Source organism: Cyprinodon tularosa, unplaced genomic scaffold (genome assembly GCF_016077235.1).
Source record: "Cyprinodon tularosa strain WSP-4 unplaced genomic scaffold, ASM1607723v1 ctg91, whole genome shotgun sequence".
Lineage (NCBI taxonomy): Eukaryota > Metazoa > Chordata > Actinopteri > Cyprinodontiformes > Cyprinodontidae > Cyprinodon > Cyprinodon tularosa.
This window is the reverse complement of record NW_024039685.1, coordinates 406405-426863: the sequence shown is the minus strand read 5'-3', so window position 1 is coordinate 426863 and position 20459 is coordinate 406405. Positions and strand designations below refer to the sequence as shown.

General features: G+C 38.3%; 1 protein-coding gene across 15 annotated transcripts in view; it reads right to left on the bottom strand.

Moving 5' to 3' along the window:
- The window catches only part of LOC119776112 (collagen alpha-1(XXV) chain), a 246178-nt gene that overhangs the window by 38396 nt on the left and 187323 nt on the right, over positions 1-20459 (bottom strand). For 14 of the 15 annotated variants that reach the window (XM_038274362.1, XM_038274368.1, XM_038274364.1 and 11 more), the window contains exons 11-15: positions 16876-16920; positions 13032-13076; positions 12511-12537; positions 8485-8529; positions 1011-1043 (exon numbers count right to left, since the gene is read on the bottom strand). In XM_038274362.1, the coding sequence (XP_038130290.1) occupies positions 1011-1043; positions 8485-8529; positions 12511-12537; positions 13032-13076; positions 16876-16920 (195 nt within the window). The remainder of the gene's footprint in view (positions 1-1010; positions 1044-8484; positions 8530-12510; positions 12538-13031; positions 13077-16875; positions 16921-20459) is intronic. The other variant, XM_038274367.1, reaches the window with a different exon arrangement.

Sequence of the window (20459 nt, the reverse complement as noted above, 5' to 3'; positions counted from 1 at the left end):
TTGAAAAGTTCAATCTGTTTTAACTTGTGCAATTTGTGTATTGTTCCGGAAATAAAACACAACTATGTAATAATATTCTAATTTACTGAATATGACCCTAAACACATTGTTTTATGCTGCAATCAGTGCTACTTGAGATTCAGTGTTTTGCCCAGGTACAGTGTGAAAAGTGATGAAGCAAGACTTAAACTGATAAGGTTACAAATAAGACTACACTAGATTTTAGATAATATAGATAAAAAAGTCTCCTTAAGTCAAGAGATCAACCATTTTTTTGCCATGGGCTGTACATGCTTTTATCCAGGGTGGTAATGTGTCAAAGTGAGGTTAAATTTGTTTAAAATATGAAAATGATTTAGTTTTAAATTGAGCAACAGGTTAAGACCACTTACGTTTCCTGAGGGCATCTGTGATTTATCAAAAATTGGTGGATTGTGCAAATTATAAAAAAGATTCTTAGTAGTAGAAGTGGTAGGAAGTCAAACATGAAGTTACCACACTGTTAGTACTTGGTAACCTGCTGCAACTGGCCTCATATTTGCATTGATAAGCCTCCTGAAAAATGTATTGTGCCTTTTAAATGGAGCCTGACAAACTTATAACTTCTGTTTTTGTCTTTCATTAACCCTCTTATGTGCAATTTGGAGGTGTGTGCACCAACAGATCAGATTTTTTGTAGCCAGAGTGGTTACAAGACACAATGCTAAAAGCATTACCAAATAGTAGCAAACTGTTTCCTGTCAAAGATAAAGTGTGAAATATGTTTTTCCCCTTCTCCTTCCCCATTATGGCTCATATCTTTCCACAGAGATAAAGGCAGCGTTATAGGGAACCACCTCACGGTGGGGACCTGGGAAGCCATAAGAACGCGCCAAAGGCAGCATTCTGCAGCACGCATGGCCTCAGTTAAATCGTCCCCCCGTTAAACCGTAAACCATTTCCATAAGTGCAACAGAGAATCACAAATACAAGCCAAACTAAAACAATAGAATCATGCGTTTAGAATTTACCTTGATGCCTGCTGCAGAGGAGCCTGCATCACCCTAAGGGGAAAGAATAATACAAGAAATTAATTTATAACACTAAAAAAAACATGTTAGATTTAGTTTTATACATCACTAGTGCTGCCTGCAAGGTTAAAACTAAAACTTTTATACATGAAGGCAAAGGTTCCAAAGATGATTTCAAAAGAACTTAATTTACTCAACAATGATGAACAAAAATCACAAAACAGCTGCATTTCTGTGGTGAAAACAGTGTGGAAATCCAATTAGAAAGAAGGCTTTTTGCTGTTTTAAACACTGAAAGCCAAGTTTACCTTCCCACAGACCTCTGATACAGCGTTTAAATAGGCTTCAGAGCTGGAAATCATTTCAGTGTTTTTAAAATGTCAGAGTGCAGCTGCTTAGTGATCATGACATGAGAGCTGAAATCTAACATTATAATAGAAAAATCCACAGTAAAGAAGGTTAGAGGTTTGATAGATGTACTGTAACCGTTTGAAATGTACATTTCTCCAGGTAATGCATTGAACTAGATGGAGACAGAGCTACTTATGTTGCATTCTTTTTTTTCTTCCATCTAAGTCCTCCAGACATCCAGAAGCGAGGCCCTCTGCTACGCATCGCATTACTACTGCAGTGTACAGTTAAAGCAGACATAAAACAAGGGGCCAATAAGTGTAATTATGGGCGGTTGGTGGGAAAACGGAGCAGGGAGGAGGAGACTTGGTGCCTTCAGCTCTGGTGTGGACTCTGCGGTTTCACTACACATACGCCTCACGCTCAGAAGTCACAGCAGGAATGCATCTCGCCCTCAGCTTTTTATGGGAATCATTATGATGCATAGCGCACAAGTCAGTGTTTAATTGTAGCCCATTTTCCTTTTTTCTTTTCCTCTTCGCAACAAACTGCATTACTGTTTGCAGCTGCGCTTCTTTTTGCACACCCTGGGACGCCTCTTTGAGCACATCGACGTGCCATTCTGTTTTATGACCATTTTCATAAGTTAGTCAGGGTATAAGATCTCAGTGAATACATGTATTTTTACAGTCTGCAGCAAAATTAGAGTTCAAGTTACAGTTTATGGCAAAGAAAAAGGATTCCAAATAATTTTATATCATCAAACAGGAACGGTTTTACCCCCATGCTTTGGGCAGATCTCATGTTGTGGTTGACCAAAAAGATATAATAAAACTGGTCAAATTTATAGAGCAACCTTATCAAATGCAAAACAAACACACAAATCAGAGTTTGTTTTCACCTGTTGCTTGTTGGCACAGAGATTCACATCTGCACCTCATCTCAAACAAAGAAGTAACAAGAAAAGATCTAAGCTTGTAAAGATCATAAGCAAAACATGTCAGCAAAGTTCCTAGCATAAACAATGCTTTTCCCACAATTAATCACAGCATGACCACACTGTTGAGGAGAAAAATGAATTTATAAGGCACTTTTTACAAGAGAAGCCCGCATCAACTCTTGTAGTGGTACTAGAGGATTCTACATAGGCGATTAACACTTTGCTCCCTCTGTCGCTTCTGTTGCGACAGATCTAACACGGGTGACAAGAGCCAAACGCGAGTTATGGCCATACTTTAATCTCTTCCAAATGTACGCCGTATGAGATGGAAAAAGTGGTGGAGCTGGAAGGTAAGCTGAGGTGTGGGAGAGAGAGAGAGAGAGTGCTGAAATGTCCCATCTGGGCCAATTATCATGTGGAGGCAGCAGAACGGCGATTTAACCACAGGGCTGAGTGGGACCAAGAGCTGTCACCGCAGCTCCTTCATTACGGGCACCCAGACCTGTCGCCACACACTGGCATTGAAGTATAATAGCCCAATGGTCTCATAATACACGCTTGGTCAATCGGGCCATTATCCAGCTGTTTGCTTGGAGAGGAAGATGTGCAAATGAGATGGAGGGAATTTATTTGGGAGCAGAGAAACTGGGACGGAGCTGCGACGCATGTCATGCCACAGCAGCCCTCAAGCATAGCTCTTATTTAACATTACGGCCTTTAGAAACGATGACCAAATCCACTGGCCTCCGCTTAAATATCAGCCTTACTCATTACGCTATATATGTGAGGTTTGGAGGGCAGATGGAGCCTAGCAACACTTTAATTGTGGGCCAAGACTCAAGACCTTCAGGATGTAAAAATTATTTTTTGCCACATTGCAATTGAAGCTGGAGCTTCCCCAAAAAACAAAATAACACATTAGTAGGATTCATTTAGTTTTTAAAACCGTAAATCTTTTTTTTCAATCTGCAACTTTTCAAAACAAGATGAGTCACACTTAATTTCACACCTAGTTAAATACTTAGACAGTAAATGGCTCAGAACTAAAGCTTTTAACTGCGGTAATGATTTGTTTTAAATGAGGCCAGAGAGGGGACCAGCAGACACTGTTGGAAAATGTAATTTTCTCTGCTGATGAAGGCAACGCAGACTGTCCTCTCTGTATGTAAAACAAGAACAGTGGCGGAAAATGAAAACAATTACTTTATAACACTGCTGTCCTTTGGCTTGCCTAAGTATTGACAAAGTTTAAAATTATTTACATTTTGTCATATTACAGTAGAAAACCTAAATCTCTCACTGCAATTTTTTTTTTACATACTGGTAAATAAGTCATTTTTTCTTAAAATAAGTGCATTTTCTTAAATTGAGGAGGTAAACTGAGGAAAAATGCCAATGGAACAAGACAATTTACATTTAAAATAAGAAAAAAACATTGCATTGTCAAATTTTATGTGCATATTATCTAATTATGTTATCTTAACAGTTAAAATCCTCATTCCGTTGGAAGGTCATCTTATTTACCTACTTAAATTAAGGGTAAATATACTTAATTTAAGAAATGTTTGCTTTTTTCTAGATCGTTTTCGGAGTGCAGCTATTTGCATTTTATGAGATTAACTAAATGTGGTTCATAGCTGTCAAGACAAAGCTGCTCCTGACACATTGCTTAATGTGAAACAATAGCAGTTGAAGCATCAAGCTGTGAGGATGCTTTTTTTCAGCAGGGGGGAAGACAACTGGTTGTAAATGATGGGATGTTGCATGAGAAGTATCAGAAGTAGGTTAATCTTCATTCCAACAAAATCTTAGTCAACTGAGGAAAGGAAAACTAAATGTACTTGTTTTCATAATCATTGAGGTGTTTAAAAAGAGGTGAGAGGAAGCACCAAAGGTTGAATAAAGTTCTGCAACGCTTTAACCTCTGTCTAGCATTTGAAAAAGTTGTCTTCCGATAGGAAATCTCAGAGTTAATGCATAGATGCATTAGGGCAGAGGTCTTCTACCCTGGTCCTCAGGGCCCGTTGTCCTGAAATGTTTTAGGTGTCTCCCTGCCACCCCACATCTGACCTGAATGAAAAGGTGATAAACAGGATTTTGCAGCCTTTTATGGCTGCCAAGGAGGTAATGCAATGGTTTAAATATTTTATGTTTCTCCACTTTTGCACTTCCTTTTTTAGTTTCATTTTTCATGTCATTCTGTTTTGTTGGTCATTGGTTTATTTTTCATTCTGTCTTATATTTAAGCCATGTTGCATTTTTTGAGTTACTCTCTGTTGCCGCCTTCTGCCAGTCTACTTTCCCGTGGCTCCCTTCTATTTACTTCTTTCCACTCCTACTTCCTATCAGCTGATTAGCCCATTCTTTGCTCTGTCCTTATATACATACCTCCCCTGCAGTTCCTCATTGCTAGTTTATCATTGTTACTTAGCTCCTCATGTGTGCTTTGCCCTAGCGTCTCCTGGTTTTGGTTTTCTGCATTCTGTTCATGGATTTTGTTTTTGTTTTCCATTAAATCAGCAAAAACTCAACTCTGCATTTGGGTCCTCAACCAATCTCCAACCTACATTGACAAAGTCAGGTTGGCTTCAGTAAAGACACATCTAAGATACAAAGCACAGTGGGCTCTGAGGACCAGGGTGTACGCTAACCTAGGGTGTACCCATAATAGTCAAGATTTACGTCTTTATAGACACATTAAGTGAGCTGTACTTATATTCAAGTCAGGGAGCTACAAGGAATTGTACACTACATTCAATCGTTCACACAGGCTAACTACATTGTAGCCACAGCTGCACTGGGGCTAACTGACAGAAACAAGGCTGCCATAAACAGTTGCCCTATAAACACCATCAGCAGGGAATGCAGGAGAAGTGTGTTGTCCAAGGACACAATGACAAAAGTTTGAGCTGGTAATCCTCAGGTTGGAAAACTAATTCCTACATCTGAAACCACTGTGACCCCTGCCATCGCATAACGGTTCTTAAACAGAAATTTGACAAAAAAAGGTGTCTGTAGGACAAAGCTATTTAGAAAAATGCCATCAGATTACAGTCTCTAATTTTGAAGACTGTTAAGAAAGGTTATTTTGCTGCTAATGAAGACTTATGAGCAACATGCTTATGTCTCTCATCCTTTCCAATCAACATATTTAGTGTTATCCAAAAAGAAACAAGTAACTGAATGTAATTGACCTGTCCTGTCATTTAGTGCCCTGCACATATAACAGCAACCCCCCACACCATATAACCAGTCTCCTCCTGTCTCAGAAAAAACGTGGCCTGACTGCTTACACTGACGTTTTTCTCTCCGCTCTGTGCTCCCTGAGGTCTCTAAGCTCAACATAACAAAGCCTATTCTGTCTCACCTCTCACTTAGTGTTTCCACATATTTTTTCTTGCTGTGCGTGCTGCGTATTGTTAACTTTGGCATCTAGAGGACTGAGGATGCCCTCTCCCCTTCTGCTCTCTCTATTCCCTGGTTTCTCCAGCCATCAATGTTACGACAATACTATGGCAGATGAGCAATTGATCAGACGAAATAAAAAAAAGCTCTGATGACAGGGGCCCTGCTTGAGCATACATTATCTTCACACATGTTAAATTCATCTGAAGGTATCTTGATCGAAGCTATTCTCACCATATGTTGTGCACCATGTTAAATAAAACATCTAACCCAATGGTGATAGATTGAGATGATGTAATCTCACTTTTCTTATCCTAAACACAAAATGGATCTAAAATGTGTACTCGCCAAGTCAGTCAAGTTAAAATGTTATGATTTGAACAGCTTTTTTCAAGATAATGTTCAAACTCTGTGACATAAAACCTCTAAACCCTAAGTTAAAAAACAACAATAAAACCAAAAGGGAAAAAACTGGTTCTATGATTTGTGGTAGTGCCTTTAGATAGCATTAAACTTTGTTTACATTGGTCACCAAAGAATAAATAACTGTCCTTAAATGATTTTCCTTAAATGTGTTGCTTTGCATCCTTTAACAAAAGTTCATACTTTACAGAGAGTTCACAGAGGATCGACAGGATCTCATTGCACAAAGGTATCGGCCAGGAAAAAATAAAAAAAACCTTCCTCAGCATGATATATGTACCCAGACAAGTAAAGCCAGTTATTGAAAATAAGGAAAACAGTCACATTAATAAAACTGCATAGTTATGTAACTTTGATCGATAAAGGAAACTAGTCAGTTATGCTTCCAAGAGGCATCAGCAACACAAGAGGAGCTTCAGAAATTCCTGGCTAATACTAGCTGTGTTGTACATGTTACAACAACCTCTTGTATTCTCCATATGTCTGGGCTGAAGAGGTTCCAAGACAAAATCCTTTACCCACAAAGAAAACATGCAGACTTGGCTGCACTCCTTAAAACCATTGTGGTTTAATGTGGCATGATCTATTGTTCATCATCAAAAGAACGCCATAACCAAAGAGGAACATGATGGTAGCAGCATAATGTTCTGTCAGTTTACTGTTCTGTGAGTAGAACTGTGGCTATTGTGAAGTTCAAATGCCAATTAATTTGGAACCAAAACCTTCAGTTTTATGCTAAGAAGCATCAAAGTAGATTCAACCGTACATCCATTTTAAGAAAAATGCCTTCACGCATTCAAAACAAATTTTTGATATGGCCAAGCCAGAATCTAGAGCTAAAAATATCAGATAATCTGTGTGGTCAGCTGATACGAGCTGTGGACAATGGAGTCAGCAGAAACTGATAGAACTGCAGGATTTTAGCCAAATAAAGAGAACATATATCGGTAGAGACTTAATACTTAAATTGAAGCAAGGGTACTTGAATACTTAAAATGCTTGAGGTGTCTTCAAATATATACAAACAGGATATTCTTTATTTTTTTAGGAATTTATTTATCATATCACTGTCCAACTCTTTTTTTTTTCCCCCCCCCGGAGAAACAGTTTTTTGCTTTGGTTAAACCATAGTCTCATTTTTTATGTCTGTAGACTTTTTATGTCAACTGTATTTCTTATTCTTCACAGTAACTCTCCCTGGAGTATGCACTTGAAGAATGACTAGTAACTTCAACTGTTCTAGCAAGAAAAAAAAGTCACTTTTTCCCCTTTTATTGCACTAAGGTACACTGGATCAAAGCGTCGCATGAGCTGCAAAGTTTTATCACCCTACGCCTACCTTCCCGTTTTGTTCATTCATTTTCCACAGATGATATCTTTCATCTGTTTCCCTTGAATTGTATCCTTCTCGGCTGCCGAGTTCGGCAGCCTTTTAAAAACCGCAGCACCCATAAAGCGAGAGGTTATCAAAGTTGTTCTCCACTGAACAGCAATAAATTGGCAGTGACATTTTGAGTACACGGCTTCCACACGGCTGCTGGTCTTTGAGTTACACTTTGTTTTCATACCTAGCAGTATTCAGAGCAAAAAAAAAAAAAAAGGAAGCATCTCCGGTGCATAATACATCAAAGTGTTTAGGGCTGGCTGTCCTGGAGCAGCAATTGTGTTACCACTTTTTTGGCAATCTTTGAAAAATCTTTATCCTTTCCCAGAAATGTGAGGAGCTGAATCAACATTTTCATGTAATGGTTTATTCAAATCAATAATGGCATTCTGAAATGCTTTAAAACAGGTTTGCAGAGGAAAGTGTTCCGATTTCTGTTGTGAGCTCATAAAATTGAAATAAGGCTTCAGTCTATTTTTATGAATGTTACTTTTACATGGTAAAAAAAGCAAAGGTGATACAGAGAATTTTGGATGAAAAGAGTAATAGCTCTGACAAGTAATGTTTCATATAAAATGAGCCTCACTTAAAACTCAAAAGTTTGGGACAGAAACATTCATCTATCCAACATAGCTTGGTTTTGAATATTGTTAAAAAATGGATCTCAGTTTGACAAGCTGTCTTTATGGTAAATAGTCCTTCAAGAAAAAAAAAATACCATCATACTGTCGAAAAAGTTCACATAATTCAGTGAGGAATCAAGTACCGGGAGGATTGCTTTTATTCACCCATCACAACAGATGTTTGTTGATGGTACATGACCTCAGCTGCCGCTGATGGGCATACATCTCATCTCAGATGGATAACATTAACTTTGAGTAATGCATATTGGGCAAAGCCAGACCATCTACTGTTTCTCTGAAAAAGTACCAAGACAAAAACAATACGGTGAAATTAAATAATTTGCATACCTTCTCGCCCATGTCACCTTTCGGTCCGTCTTCACCCATATCCCCCTGCAATGAGATCACATGACATCATATTCAGCCGCTTTTTTTTACGACACAGGAATGAATCAAAGCTGAAAAACTGAATGTTTAAACACGGCTGTTTCAACAGGCACACAGTAGGACGGCTATGCTATCTGTGACTGACTGCCATGTTAAACAGTGTAATGAACGCTTGAGGTAAAGGCCAGGAACACTGGAGCCAGAATTAAGTATCGTTACCATACAAATGCAGGGTAATGGCCTTTTATCTTCACTTTGGTCACTGAGTCATCACATGTGTTTCAAGTATGGCTTGTTTCAGGTGATGTAATGCATTCTGCAGAGTATAGTGGGGGTCCCAAACTCTTGGCATTGACAACAGTAGCACAGATAACTAAATTCACTATCTTGGCCCTAAAAGCCAGTGCTGTTTACCATCCATGCCTGATGCGTAGCTAAACGACTAGCTATGCTGTTTAACTGTTTTTTCATAATTAGATTTGAACAAGAAACTGGCCACTGGATGAAGATATAAACATTAGATCTAAATCTTATGAGTAGACCTTTGTGGCAGCTGCCAAAAGGCGGATTTATTGGCAGAGTGTTGGCCCTGTATGGGACTGGTATGTTATCTGAGTCTTTAAGGAGTAAGTAGGTCCCTTGTTTGGCCATTCTACACAATTAAAGGGAGGGATTTTGTACACATCTAAAAATCAAAACATGTTTAGCAGTGTAACATCCATGAAATGGATAAAAAATAACAACCCAGACTGGTGGTGTGAGACCTCAGAATCATTTGAAGCCCTTCACTGCCATGCTGGTATTCAGCTTTTAAGTAAATATTAGCAAAGAAAACACTTTACTTGTGAGCATGTGGTTCAATTTCTGTTTTTGAGGTGATTTTTTACAAAATTGTCCAAAAACTTAAAGTAATAAAAAAAATGTGTCTATTAATTTGGAGGTGTAATGAATGATTAAGAGTTTATTAACCAAAATAAATGCTCCAAAGAAGTTATGCCTCTTCAAGGGAAATTTGAAGACAGTTATATTAACATACATTTATATATTGGCTAAAACCCCACAACTTAATATTATAACAATAATCTAGATTACTAGTTAAATGCTGGATTTCAGCAAGATGAGTTACATTTGTATGCAAACAAAGTAGTTTGAAGACAACAAACAAAGCACAACAAAAATTCAAATAAACATGTTTGTTATGATCTTGGCAGTGATGACTGGTCCGATTACTCATTTCACTTATCTGTCTGTTCAGTTTTCAATACTGCTCATCTGCTTCACCTGCTCCAGCCTTCAAACCAGTCATCAGTAGGCCTACCAGATTATTCCAGCCTTTGGTGAGAGTTCTCTAGCATTCCTGTGTTCTGATTACCTGATCCTGGCCAATTCTGCATCTGGACCTCTAAAACTGCCTGTCCTCGTTCTGATCTGTTTGCCTGACCTGTCCCCAGACTCTTTCTGGATTTCTGCCTCTGTACCGCACCTGGAACTGTTCCCCAACTCCGTTCTGGATTTCCCTCCGGTACCTCTTAGGACCTCTGATCATTTGGCTCTGACTACAGAGCCAGAGACACTGGGTTAAGCTGTGCTTTTTGGAATATAATGCCTTCCTTTGTCTCCTCGGTTCTGATCTCCTGCCTGTTCTCCGACCTCTAAGACATCAGCGCCTGGGATTCTCTGGGCACTGCCCGCCGCGTAGAGTCCTGCACGGGTCGAGTTTTACCAACCCGCACCCGCCCGAACCCGTTAGGATGACTACCGAACCCGACCCGTCAGCCGCGGATATCTTCAATTCAAATCCGAACCCGACCCGACCCGTTGATATTTAACCCACAACCCGACCCGTTAACACATCAAGTAATAGGCTATAGTAAGCTGCGCTGCAGAACAGCTCCATTAACACTGCAGCAGACGTGTATGCACTGACTGTGGCCTTCTTGGAGGGAAGCCCACACTGCCGGCAGGGCTTTAAGCTACAACAAGGGTGACCCCAGTGCCTGATTAATATAACATTTCTGATGTCCATAACAACACACGCATAAAAAAAAAAACCACCAACTACCCGCCCGCACTAAAAAAATATCCGCCCGACCCGTTTATTTTTATTTATGTATTTTTCACCCGCAAAAGAGCATTTTTGCGGGTGACCCGTCGGCTGGAACAACCTCATCCTCTGGGAACATTCCTGTCTAAGATGTCTACGCTGTTCACTGCAGTTCTGCCTTTAATAAACATTTTGTTAAATTTAAAGGTCTTAATACCTTCAATACTGGGTCTTTTTGTTCTGACAATGTTAGCACCGTTGCTTTTTTGAATGTCTGAGAAGAAATGAAAAAAAAAACCAAAAGGCTATCTAAAGGTGTATCTATTTAACTTGTATATACTTATATAAAAAGGTGTTAAAATGATTTTAAAACTGCCTGATATTTCTTGTACAATATGTAATCGGAATGCAGAACCTTGAGATCCTGAACAACAGAATCAGTGCATTAACGTTAGTTATAACATTGTGCATTTTGTCTACCAGTTAATTGGTTTAGTCAAAGCCGAAAAACAACAGTTTATAATGACCTACTAGGCTCCTCTGAAAAATGTCAACCTCTATATTTGGCGTAGGTTATAGCTCTGTCTGGCAGTGAACTGGTCATTTCACTTTTCATAAATCCACTGGTGTTGTCTAAGACTACAAATCATGCAATGACTTTGGAGGTCTGTGGGTATGATATCAAAGCTTGTTTCCTTCTGTAAATTATTGAGGGATAACCTAAAGAAAAAGGCTTACTGTGGCAGTTTGTCTCTTTGACATGTGTGTTTTTCCATCAAGAAATCTATATGTTGGAAGGTAAAATAACTATGGAGAATGAAGTCAGTACCATAACAATTTAGTTTCCTGAATTTACTTGCTGGCTTTTGAGCAGGAGAACAAAGCCAAAGACTACAATTTTTAATGACAATCCTGGCTTTAGTTCTGAGAGACAATTCTCAGCTCTGAGGGTCGGACCATGTAAGAGGTCTGACAGCTCTGGAAATTAACTAAAATTACATTCTGCTGAACAAATAAATTAATTTCAAAACCTTCACTCAAAGAAGGTTTTTTTTGTTTTTTTTTACTTTTGTTTTCAGAGAAAACAGCTATTAGGAGTGACTGGTCAGACACAAAGCAGAGAGGCAAATTAAGTTACATTGAAAGACACAAAGCCTGTTTACACTGGGTTATAAAAAGGCGTGGAAACTCCCGGTATGAAGTAAAACATTTAAGAGCGGCATATTGTGTGTGGTGAGGCCTGGATGCCGGTTTTATACGATCTTAAACTGAAACATGGGAAACCAATCTACCTTCTCAGACCATTGATTTATGCTTATGACTTTTTGAATTGACGCGATCCTGCATCATTAGAATCTGCCGGGTGCAGTTTCTGTAACTGCACATTGAGCTGTTATTTGCATCCAGCTAATTCTCCACAGGACACCCGTGATGAGGGAGCAGCGGTTGCTATGAGAGTGTTTCCACAAAGCCTCATTATTACAGTGAAGCAGGTATGTTGGCGGAGGAGAATAAGTTAGATTCGACTCAAAACAAGAGCCCAAAGACCAATTTTGTGGTTGATAAAGCACAATGAATCATAAGTTCCTTCCTGATCACTGTTGACTTGGTTGATATTTACACCTCCCACTCCAACAGGACCAAGTTAGTGCACCATTAGAATCAAGGAATGGAGGAAAATAAAGCAGGTTTTCCTCTAGGAGGACATTTTTGGAACCTGTAAGGACCATCGCCCAGACCCGGAGAAATTGGGCGCAGTTTTATGACTCATTTAATTACTGGCTAACTGATGCCCAGGTCTTTGATGAGAGTCACCTTTGAAAATACAAGCTGGAGTTGTGAGGCACAATAGCAGGGCTGCAGTGATTTCCCCACAAAGGTTATTCTAACACATGGTGGGATACTTAGAAGGATGTGTGGGGAGATTTGAGTTATTACTTTACCTTTTCACCCTGATCTCCCTTTTCACCCTGTTGGAAGAGAAAGGGGAGAATTAGACACAGGACAGGTCACAGGGTTGGGGTTGCTGGTTGGTGTGCGGGCGGGGGTGGGAGTAGAGGGGTTGGTGGACAACTTTAGATTTTGATTGGATAAAATCCAAGTTGGATAAAGAAAAAAAAAAGGATTTTGTTCCCAAAGTCACACCTATGGTTGTCAGATTTTCCCTTCATAAAATTATTTTCAATATCATTTGTGAAACTTTGTAAACTGTAGTTCCAAAGATTTAAAACATAATAACCTTGCAATATTTACAACTAAAAACAGCCCATAATTATATCTTCTAGCTTAACAATAATAAAAAAAAGACAATTATTATTCATGTACAGTTGACCAACAAATGGCAGGACAAGAACACGAGCCACAAATGTTGGACATAAAGGATGACAGGGTAAAATAATGTTTCAAGCAGAAATAAAAAGGTGACTAAAAGAATGAGAGCACACAGAGGAAGTGTGCACCAGACCTTGGCGCCTGGGATTCCGTCCCGTCCTGGGATGCCAACATCTCCCTATTGACAGCACGACACACAGTAACTGTATTCAGTGTGTGTTTATGAAGATTTGAACTGTAATTTAGGGCTTGGAGAATAAACAATGGCTCATTTACAGTGCAATGTCTTTTTTTCCCAATAAATACAATGAAAATACACTCTGAAGACATAATAGAGTGCTTTGTATTGTGCCCAGAAAGAATTTATGCCCTGTAAGCAAAGGGAGGCACTAAAAACACAGATGGAAGAAGAAAAGACTCAAAATACAATCGGTAATTTAATAAATAAACTAATACTTGCATTTAAACAAACACTGTAAGGATCTTAGATGCTGATGCAAGTATTTAGGTCAATATTTTTGAAATATTTGCAAATTTACCTTTGCAGGAAAAAAATATCATAACTTGCTTATAGAAATGCGGCATGTTTCCTAGCTGAAGGTAATAGCTGGGGTACAGAAACTGAAATTGTGTTTTGATGGCTATACCTATGACATGAACCTTAATCCATTTATTTAATCTTAAAGTGAGGCAAATATATATACATACATACATACATACATGACCTAAACCACATCCCTACACACATGGCACACACAAAACAGTCCCTAATATCTTTCTTTTGCAGAGTAACTTTGCAACTTTCTCCTTGCAGAAGTGACAGCTTATGCTTTAATTTTTCTATGTTCGCAGCTTTTCTTCAGGGTTCTCTTTGCAACTCCCTTTTATCATACTAATCCTCATCACCTTGGCAACCCTTTCCTTATAGTCATGTAATTCTATTTGATCATCTTGAGTAATTTGAAGAATGCTTTTTCACTGCAGATATGCGTCATGGAATTGGTGAACTTTCCAGGCTTTGTGCATGTGCACTTTCCCATAACCACATATATGCAAATGAATACAGTCTATGTATGTATGCATAGGATGGAGGGAAATCATTTAAAAAACAGCATCTCTTTATTTGTAAAATAATTTTAATCTTTCATCCCTCTGTCTAGCGATCAGATGTCGGGCCCAGCAGCTAGTGTCGGCTTGTTTATAGTAAAACAATCATACAGATTTTCTGATGTGCATATGGTACTGAGAGGAAGAAAGCAAGACAGTCTTAGGTCATCAGTTCATGCTTTGACAATGTAAAAAAGTTTTCTTATTATGCCAGTTATTTGTATGTCCTTCAAATTTCTCCTGAAAACTGGAATTTCTGGAATATTGGACAAAGCTAACTACTTGCTTAGCCGTCACTGTTTTAGTTGTTAAAGATTAGTTAAAGAGAACAGCCAAGTCTATTTGATTCTGTTGGTGTAAAGCTATAATTTCTCTGCCCTTAAAGCAGACCGACCTCAATACATCTGTTGCCAAAAGAAATTAACCTCATGACCTTTGCTAACCTACCACATCATAACCTTTTCTAGAGTAGGAGTTACCCCTAAAGACAGGCAGGCAGCTCTAACCAGATGAAGCCACTTAATGTAGCTAAAATGGAAATTACAAGGGTTCAATGTTTTGATTAAAACGGCAGTCAGTAAGTAGCACAGAATTTTTCAAACTGCGAAAAAATATATATAAATGTACCGGTAAGTTATTTCATTTCATCCCCATAAATAATGTTCGTTGATGTTATTCCAATGTTTCTCATCTTTGTTTTCATTTCCAACCCAATGCCTTGATTTAATGAAGCCTTGTGGTAATGATCAGCGTGTATGATCCATGTGTGGACCCCCCCTTCGCTCCTTTACTATAACAGTGGTGATGATACTTCATGAGCACTGGGACTCTGCATCATTCATCAGACCACATATGGGAGTCATTCACATAATGATGATCCTGTTCCCCCATGACTATGACAGAGTCTGATTAAAAACTAACGTTGATAAGGTTTACCTTAGCCACCTACCCCCCACTGCCCAGTGTGTGCATCGCTGTCAGATCAGTATGATGTCTGACAGTCAACCTGCCACTGCAGAGGGATCAGGCTTTCACTGCCTCCAAGTTCAACTTTCTGCATGAACGAGACTTACATACCATAACAGACTGTTTTATAGATGGATTGCACAGCTCTGGGGTTCTATTTCATGGCTGCTGGCAAACCCAACTCATTTCACAAGTGTGGAATTAAGCCTGTTTCAAGAGTTTGTATAGCTTTCACACTGAAATGAAGCTTCTATACTCTGGTTCCTATTATAGCCAAACAAACCTCTTATTTATCGACCAATATGTGTACTTGAGAAGAAAAAGATGGCTCCCCTAACATCAACTCATCACTAATTCACTTAAACCACTGTTTATTTTTGATTATTTTTTTTTTATCAAAATTTTTATCACCTGCACTGTCTCTACTTTACTTGAGAGTAAATTGCAGAACTTAGCTCAGCCAGGCAACAGATTCACAAGCTTCCAAAACCAAACCCCCTTAAGGCTTAGGGTTAGGACTAGGATGCAAAAATGGTTTGAAAATGTAAAAATGCATGTGCGACCTCTTCTAATATAAAGAGAGCTTAATGTGGCTTTTGCTATGGTTATTTTCTGTTAAGATTACTCTTAATACATCAGCATTTTTATGTAGTACTTAGTTTGGTACAGAAAAAAAGGAAAAGCAAGCATGCTGAAAGAGCTGTGTTTCTATATAATTTGAACAAAAGTGTAAACCCTGCAAACATGCAAATTAGCCTTTGTGACCTAGTGTGAGGTGTATTTATTAATCTTATTGCTAGGGATACACATTTAGAGACTGATTTGAAACATTACAGAGGAGGAGGGGAAAGTGTAATGGAAGCAAAGGTCATAATATCAACTGATCATAAAAAAGAAAAACAAATCTATTGGACTAATACAGTCTTATCCTATCAGGTGAGATGTAATATCTAAGAAGATTCAAAAGGCAAAATAAATGAAGCACATCTTGCTAAATGCACAGCTCTGTCACATGTATGGGGTATGAGCATTGTTACAATAACTCCCCATTACTTATTTACATGACCTACTAACTTAGATTTTGGGCTGAGCTTTCAGAGGACTGCACACAATCAAGGAGTGTCCCCAGGTAGCTGATCGTTTCATCCAATTAAGCTTTATTATTGAATTGTAACCTTCTACCAAGTCCTTTCCAAACACTTTTATAAACTTTATTGCAGTGCAACACATATTTATTTGAAAATGATAAGGCCCCTGATAAACTAATCAATATATTTGTCCATAATCTAAAACAATTATATAATATCAGTTAGATGTGACAACATCAATATTCAAGCAAGGTCTTGTGAATGGCTAAAGATTCTCAAAATAAATTGCAAAACACTGGAATCCCTTATTTTGCATTGCATACAATTTCATCTGAGACATATTTCTTGTGGTTACAATTTAAAGTTTAATAGAAATCATTTTTATTTGACTGCTATCTTAGAAAATAGTGAGCATGAACAAATCGGAATACCATGAACCAGGGTTTAAAACAAATTCAAGTAAAACCTTTTTCTGTATTTCCATTTGGACAGGGAGCCCTATATGCAGCATGAAATATCTATGTTGGAAACTCTCTGTAAGTGTGGACATCTGCGTAGGTTGTGACCCTTGTCAAAATTTTTCTTGACATGTTCATAAAAATCTAGCTGTCTGAAATTGGCTGAAGATCAAACTGAACTACAATATCAGAAACATAGAAATATTTCACTAGAAGTGAGTAAATGTTCTGTACATTTTCTAAACCACACAAATATCAGGCAGATAAGCAATAGTGTAATACAAGCAGGAAGAAAAAACTAAAAAAAAACTAAATAGCAAAATCATTTAGAGTAGTTTCTTTAAATGGCAGTGCTCACCTTCAGTCCATTAATTCCTGGGATACCAGGAGGTCCAAGAGAACCCTGGAAAATAGTAATAAAGGTTTATTGATTTATTTAGACAGATTTTCATTAACATCTTTATAACAAACAGATAAAAACATTCTATAAAAATCATCCATTGGAAAAAAGGGGTTTAGATATCAAGACACTCAATAATGCAACATTGAAAATCTAAAAATAACATTTGCCTGCACTCAGGCATTGTATATTGAGTTCTTCATTCCCAGATGGATGTTTTTTGCGAATCCATAGCTACTTTATTGCAAGTTTCATTTGGACATGTTTAAAGCTAAAAAAGTCCATCTCAGTTTCCCATTATTTGGCCTTCTATATACTAAAAGCATGTGTATGCTACAATATCATTCAAAGGAACACTAGAGCTCAGTCTAAGGCTGTGCCTGAATGTCCTCTCTAATCACTATGACGGGCACTATATAGTGGTTACGCTATATTAAATGACTGTCTAAACGTCTAGTGAATGAAAAAAATAGAGGACTCGAAATTTCCTACGATGCACCTTGAAAAGTAGTTATCGTTCATGGCCACTAGACGAGCAGATACATCCCGGAATGCTTTGCGAGGAGAGCTCTCCTCACAAACCAATTCAGGGATTTGTTGTCACAGCGGCCTGCTGTCACCTACAGCTGTCACTACTTGACAGTGGTGACAAATAACAAAAATGGCAAAGGCGTCATGCAGGGAGTGAAAAGTAGTGATTATCTGTCCGAACGGTATGTTAACTGATTTCACTATAAAGTGCACAATATAGAGTGCGCTCTCCAAAATGTCTGAGGGATCTAGGGTCTATATATTTTCTACAATGAACTGTCTTCCAATGAAAATATTGTAATAGGAACACGACTCAATAAATAGATAGAATCCTTTATTTATCCCAAGCTGGGAAATTGCAGAAAATCTGTCAGTTGAGAGGCATGCATGTTGACCCGTACCCAAACTAATATATTTTCTGGAATTTCTGCAGCTTTCTGGTATGAGTACTCGAGAAGAATTTTTCAGACAATACATGACTCATATCAGAAAGGTGTTGAAATTAGAGGTACCTGAAGCTATCTAGCAAGAAAGCTGCAAACTAAACCAAACTCATGATCATGCAGAGATACTTAATAAATAAAAGGGACTAAAAAAAAGATGAAACATACAGATCCCTTCACTCCTACACTAAAACTTTAAATATTATATAAAGCTGCTAAGTCAGACTTCCGATTTTATTGTAATTTAGATGCTGCTGCCCGATGTTAAAAGGGAGCTCTCAAATCAATAATGCCTCTGAAAAATGAATAAACTCAAACAGCTTTGTCAGGAGGAATCCTCCAAAATTCCTTTCCCTGACTGAGTGAATCTCATCAGCGGTAACAGGAAACGTCTGAGGGAGTTTCCAATAAATTCAAATATGTTTTCCAGCCCGCTGTCTGTTAGAGTGATTACTCAATTTGTTTTAATAAAGACATGAAAAGCACAATGTTTGTGGGTTATTAGCTTTGTTAGATCAATCTTGTCTGCATTTCTGGCTGTGAGGAAAGTCAGTACATCTGGGCTTTTACTTACTACAGAGTTATTCGTGTCTTTATGAAGTTCCTATCCCATCTTACGGTTTTTTATGTCAGCAGTTTTGCGATAAAAATGCCTTATTGTTATTCTAGTCGTAGATTTTGGAGAACAGGAACAATAAAAAGGAGTCTTTGAATATTTTCACTTTCTCCCACCCTCCTTTAAAAGTACTGAGTAAACATGACTCATGTCGGGTGTTTTATCATTTAATGGCAACCAAACAGCCACCGAGGTGCTGAAACTTGATCGGGGTCTCCATGTGGCCCCTTTGCCAAACAGCAGAAGATCTAATTGAACAGCCTCCGGGCCTGGATTATGAGTCATTAACGCGGCGGTGGATCATCTTTGACCCCTTCACGTACACACCCCCAACTCTTCGACAGATGACGGCGCAGACAGGAAATGTCTGATTGGGTTACACTGAACAAACACTGGCAGCTACCTGATGGTTGGCTACAGCCTCCATCTGTTTCCCACATCAGTCTGTATCGCAGCACTTAACTCCAGGTTCCCTGTTCTCCATCTCTCATTCGTCTCTTTTGCCCCTTTCTCAATGTGTTTACTTGACCTGACTGTGGCTCTTCTGTACCTAATCTCCATGTAAATATTCTAAACAGCCAAGACAGTTAGGTTGAATCAAACAAAAGTATCCTTAAATCAAAAACATTATTTTAAAGTCGGAGGACAGTACCTTCTGGTTTATGTCAGAATTCACATCTCTTGGTTGACGTTTTGTAAGGCACATTTTCTGTGCTTTTGCAAAAGGTTTATACCCCTTGCTCTATCTAAACGTGTTGAATAGTAAAGCCACAGTCATGAATTTACTTAACTTGGATTACACTGGGATCAATTCCTCTTCAATCTGACACCCCTCAAAAATATATGGTGTAACCAACTGCTTTCAGACACAGTCATTTACCTGTTAAGTAAATAGACTCCACCTGTATGTAATCTAATATCAGTATAAAACCAGCTATACCTTTAAGGACCTCATAGATTTGTTGGAGAACTTTAGCGAATAAACAGCATCAGGAAGAGGGATACAGCAGACAGGTCATGGATACAATTTTGTTGAAATCATGATTAAGTCATAAAACATATCATGGGTTCTAAAATCTTAGAAAACACCTGTGCAACCTATCATCTGGAAAAGGAAAGAGTATTGGTCAACATCAAACCTACCAACACATGGTTTTCCACGTAATCTGGTAAGTTGGGAAAGTAGACCATTAATTAGAGAGACGCCAGGAGGCCAATTCTCGGGAGACTGCTGGGATTCAAAGCCCAGGTGGGAGAGTCTGTCGACAACTGTTTGTCATGCTCTTCATGACTTTAAAGGAGGAGTTGCAATAAAAAAGAAGTTGTTGAAAGAAACCTGGGAGAAGTTTTATTTGGAATCTGCCATGAGCCATGCACTGGGTGGATTGAATGTTTAAAAAGCAGGTGGTCTGGTCAGGTGCTTTGAGTTAAAAAGTAAGATTTATTTAATGTGATGGGAACATCATACTTCAGAGATGATAGGAAAATTGATAGAACTAACCGATTGAATACTTTGAGTATGGTATGGTACTTAGTATTGAATACGTAGTAGGGCAGCATCCCCACATATACAGCCAGAGCTACGATGGAAGGGTTTATTACAAAGCATATTCATATATCAATTTACTTGAGCCATTTAAAGTGCATGATTAAATCCAACTGAGAAGATGCTCTTGTTTCTATTTTAATGAGCTTGAATGTTTTAAGGGATTGTCAAAGTACGTAGTCTTTAGATGTGCACTGCTTGCAGCTGTATTTGTAGAAAAAAAAAAGGTAAAGAATCAGTTGCACTGAATACGAATGCCTACATTATAAATATGTATCTATGCTTATTTTCAAAAATGTATCTGCAAGAAAATACATATTTCCTCAAAATTCCAAGTAATGCAAAACTTTATTGTCATTTATCACTTTCCAATAAACACTTTTGTGGTTGCAACTAGAGAATACCT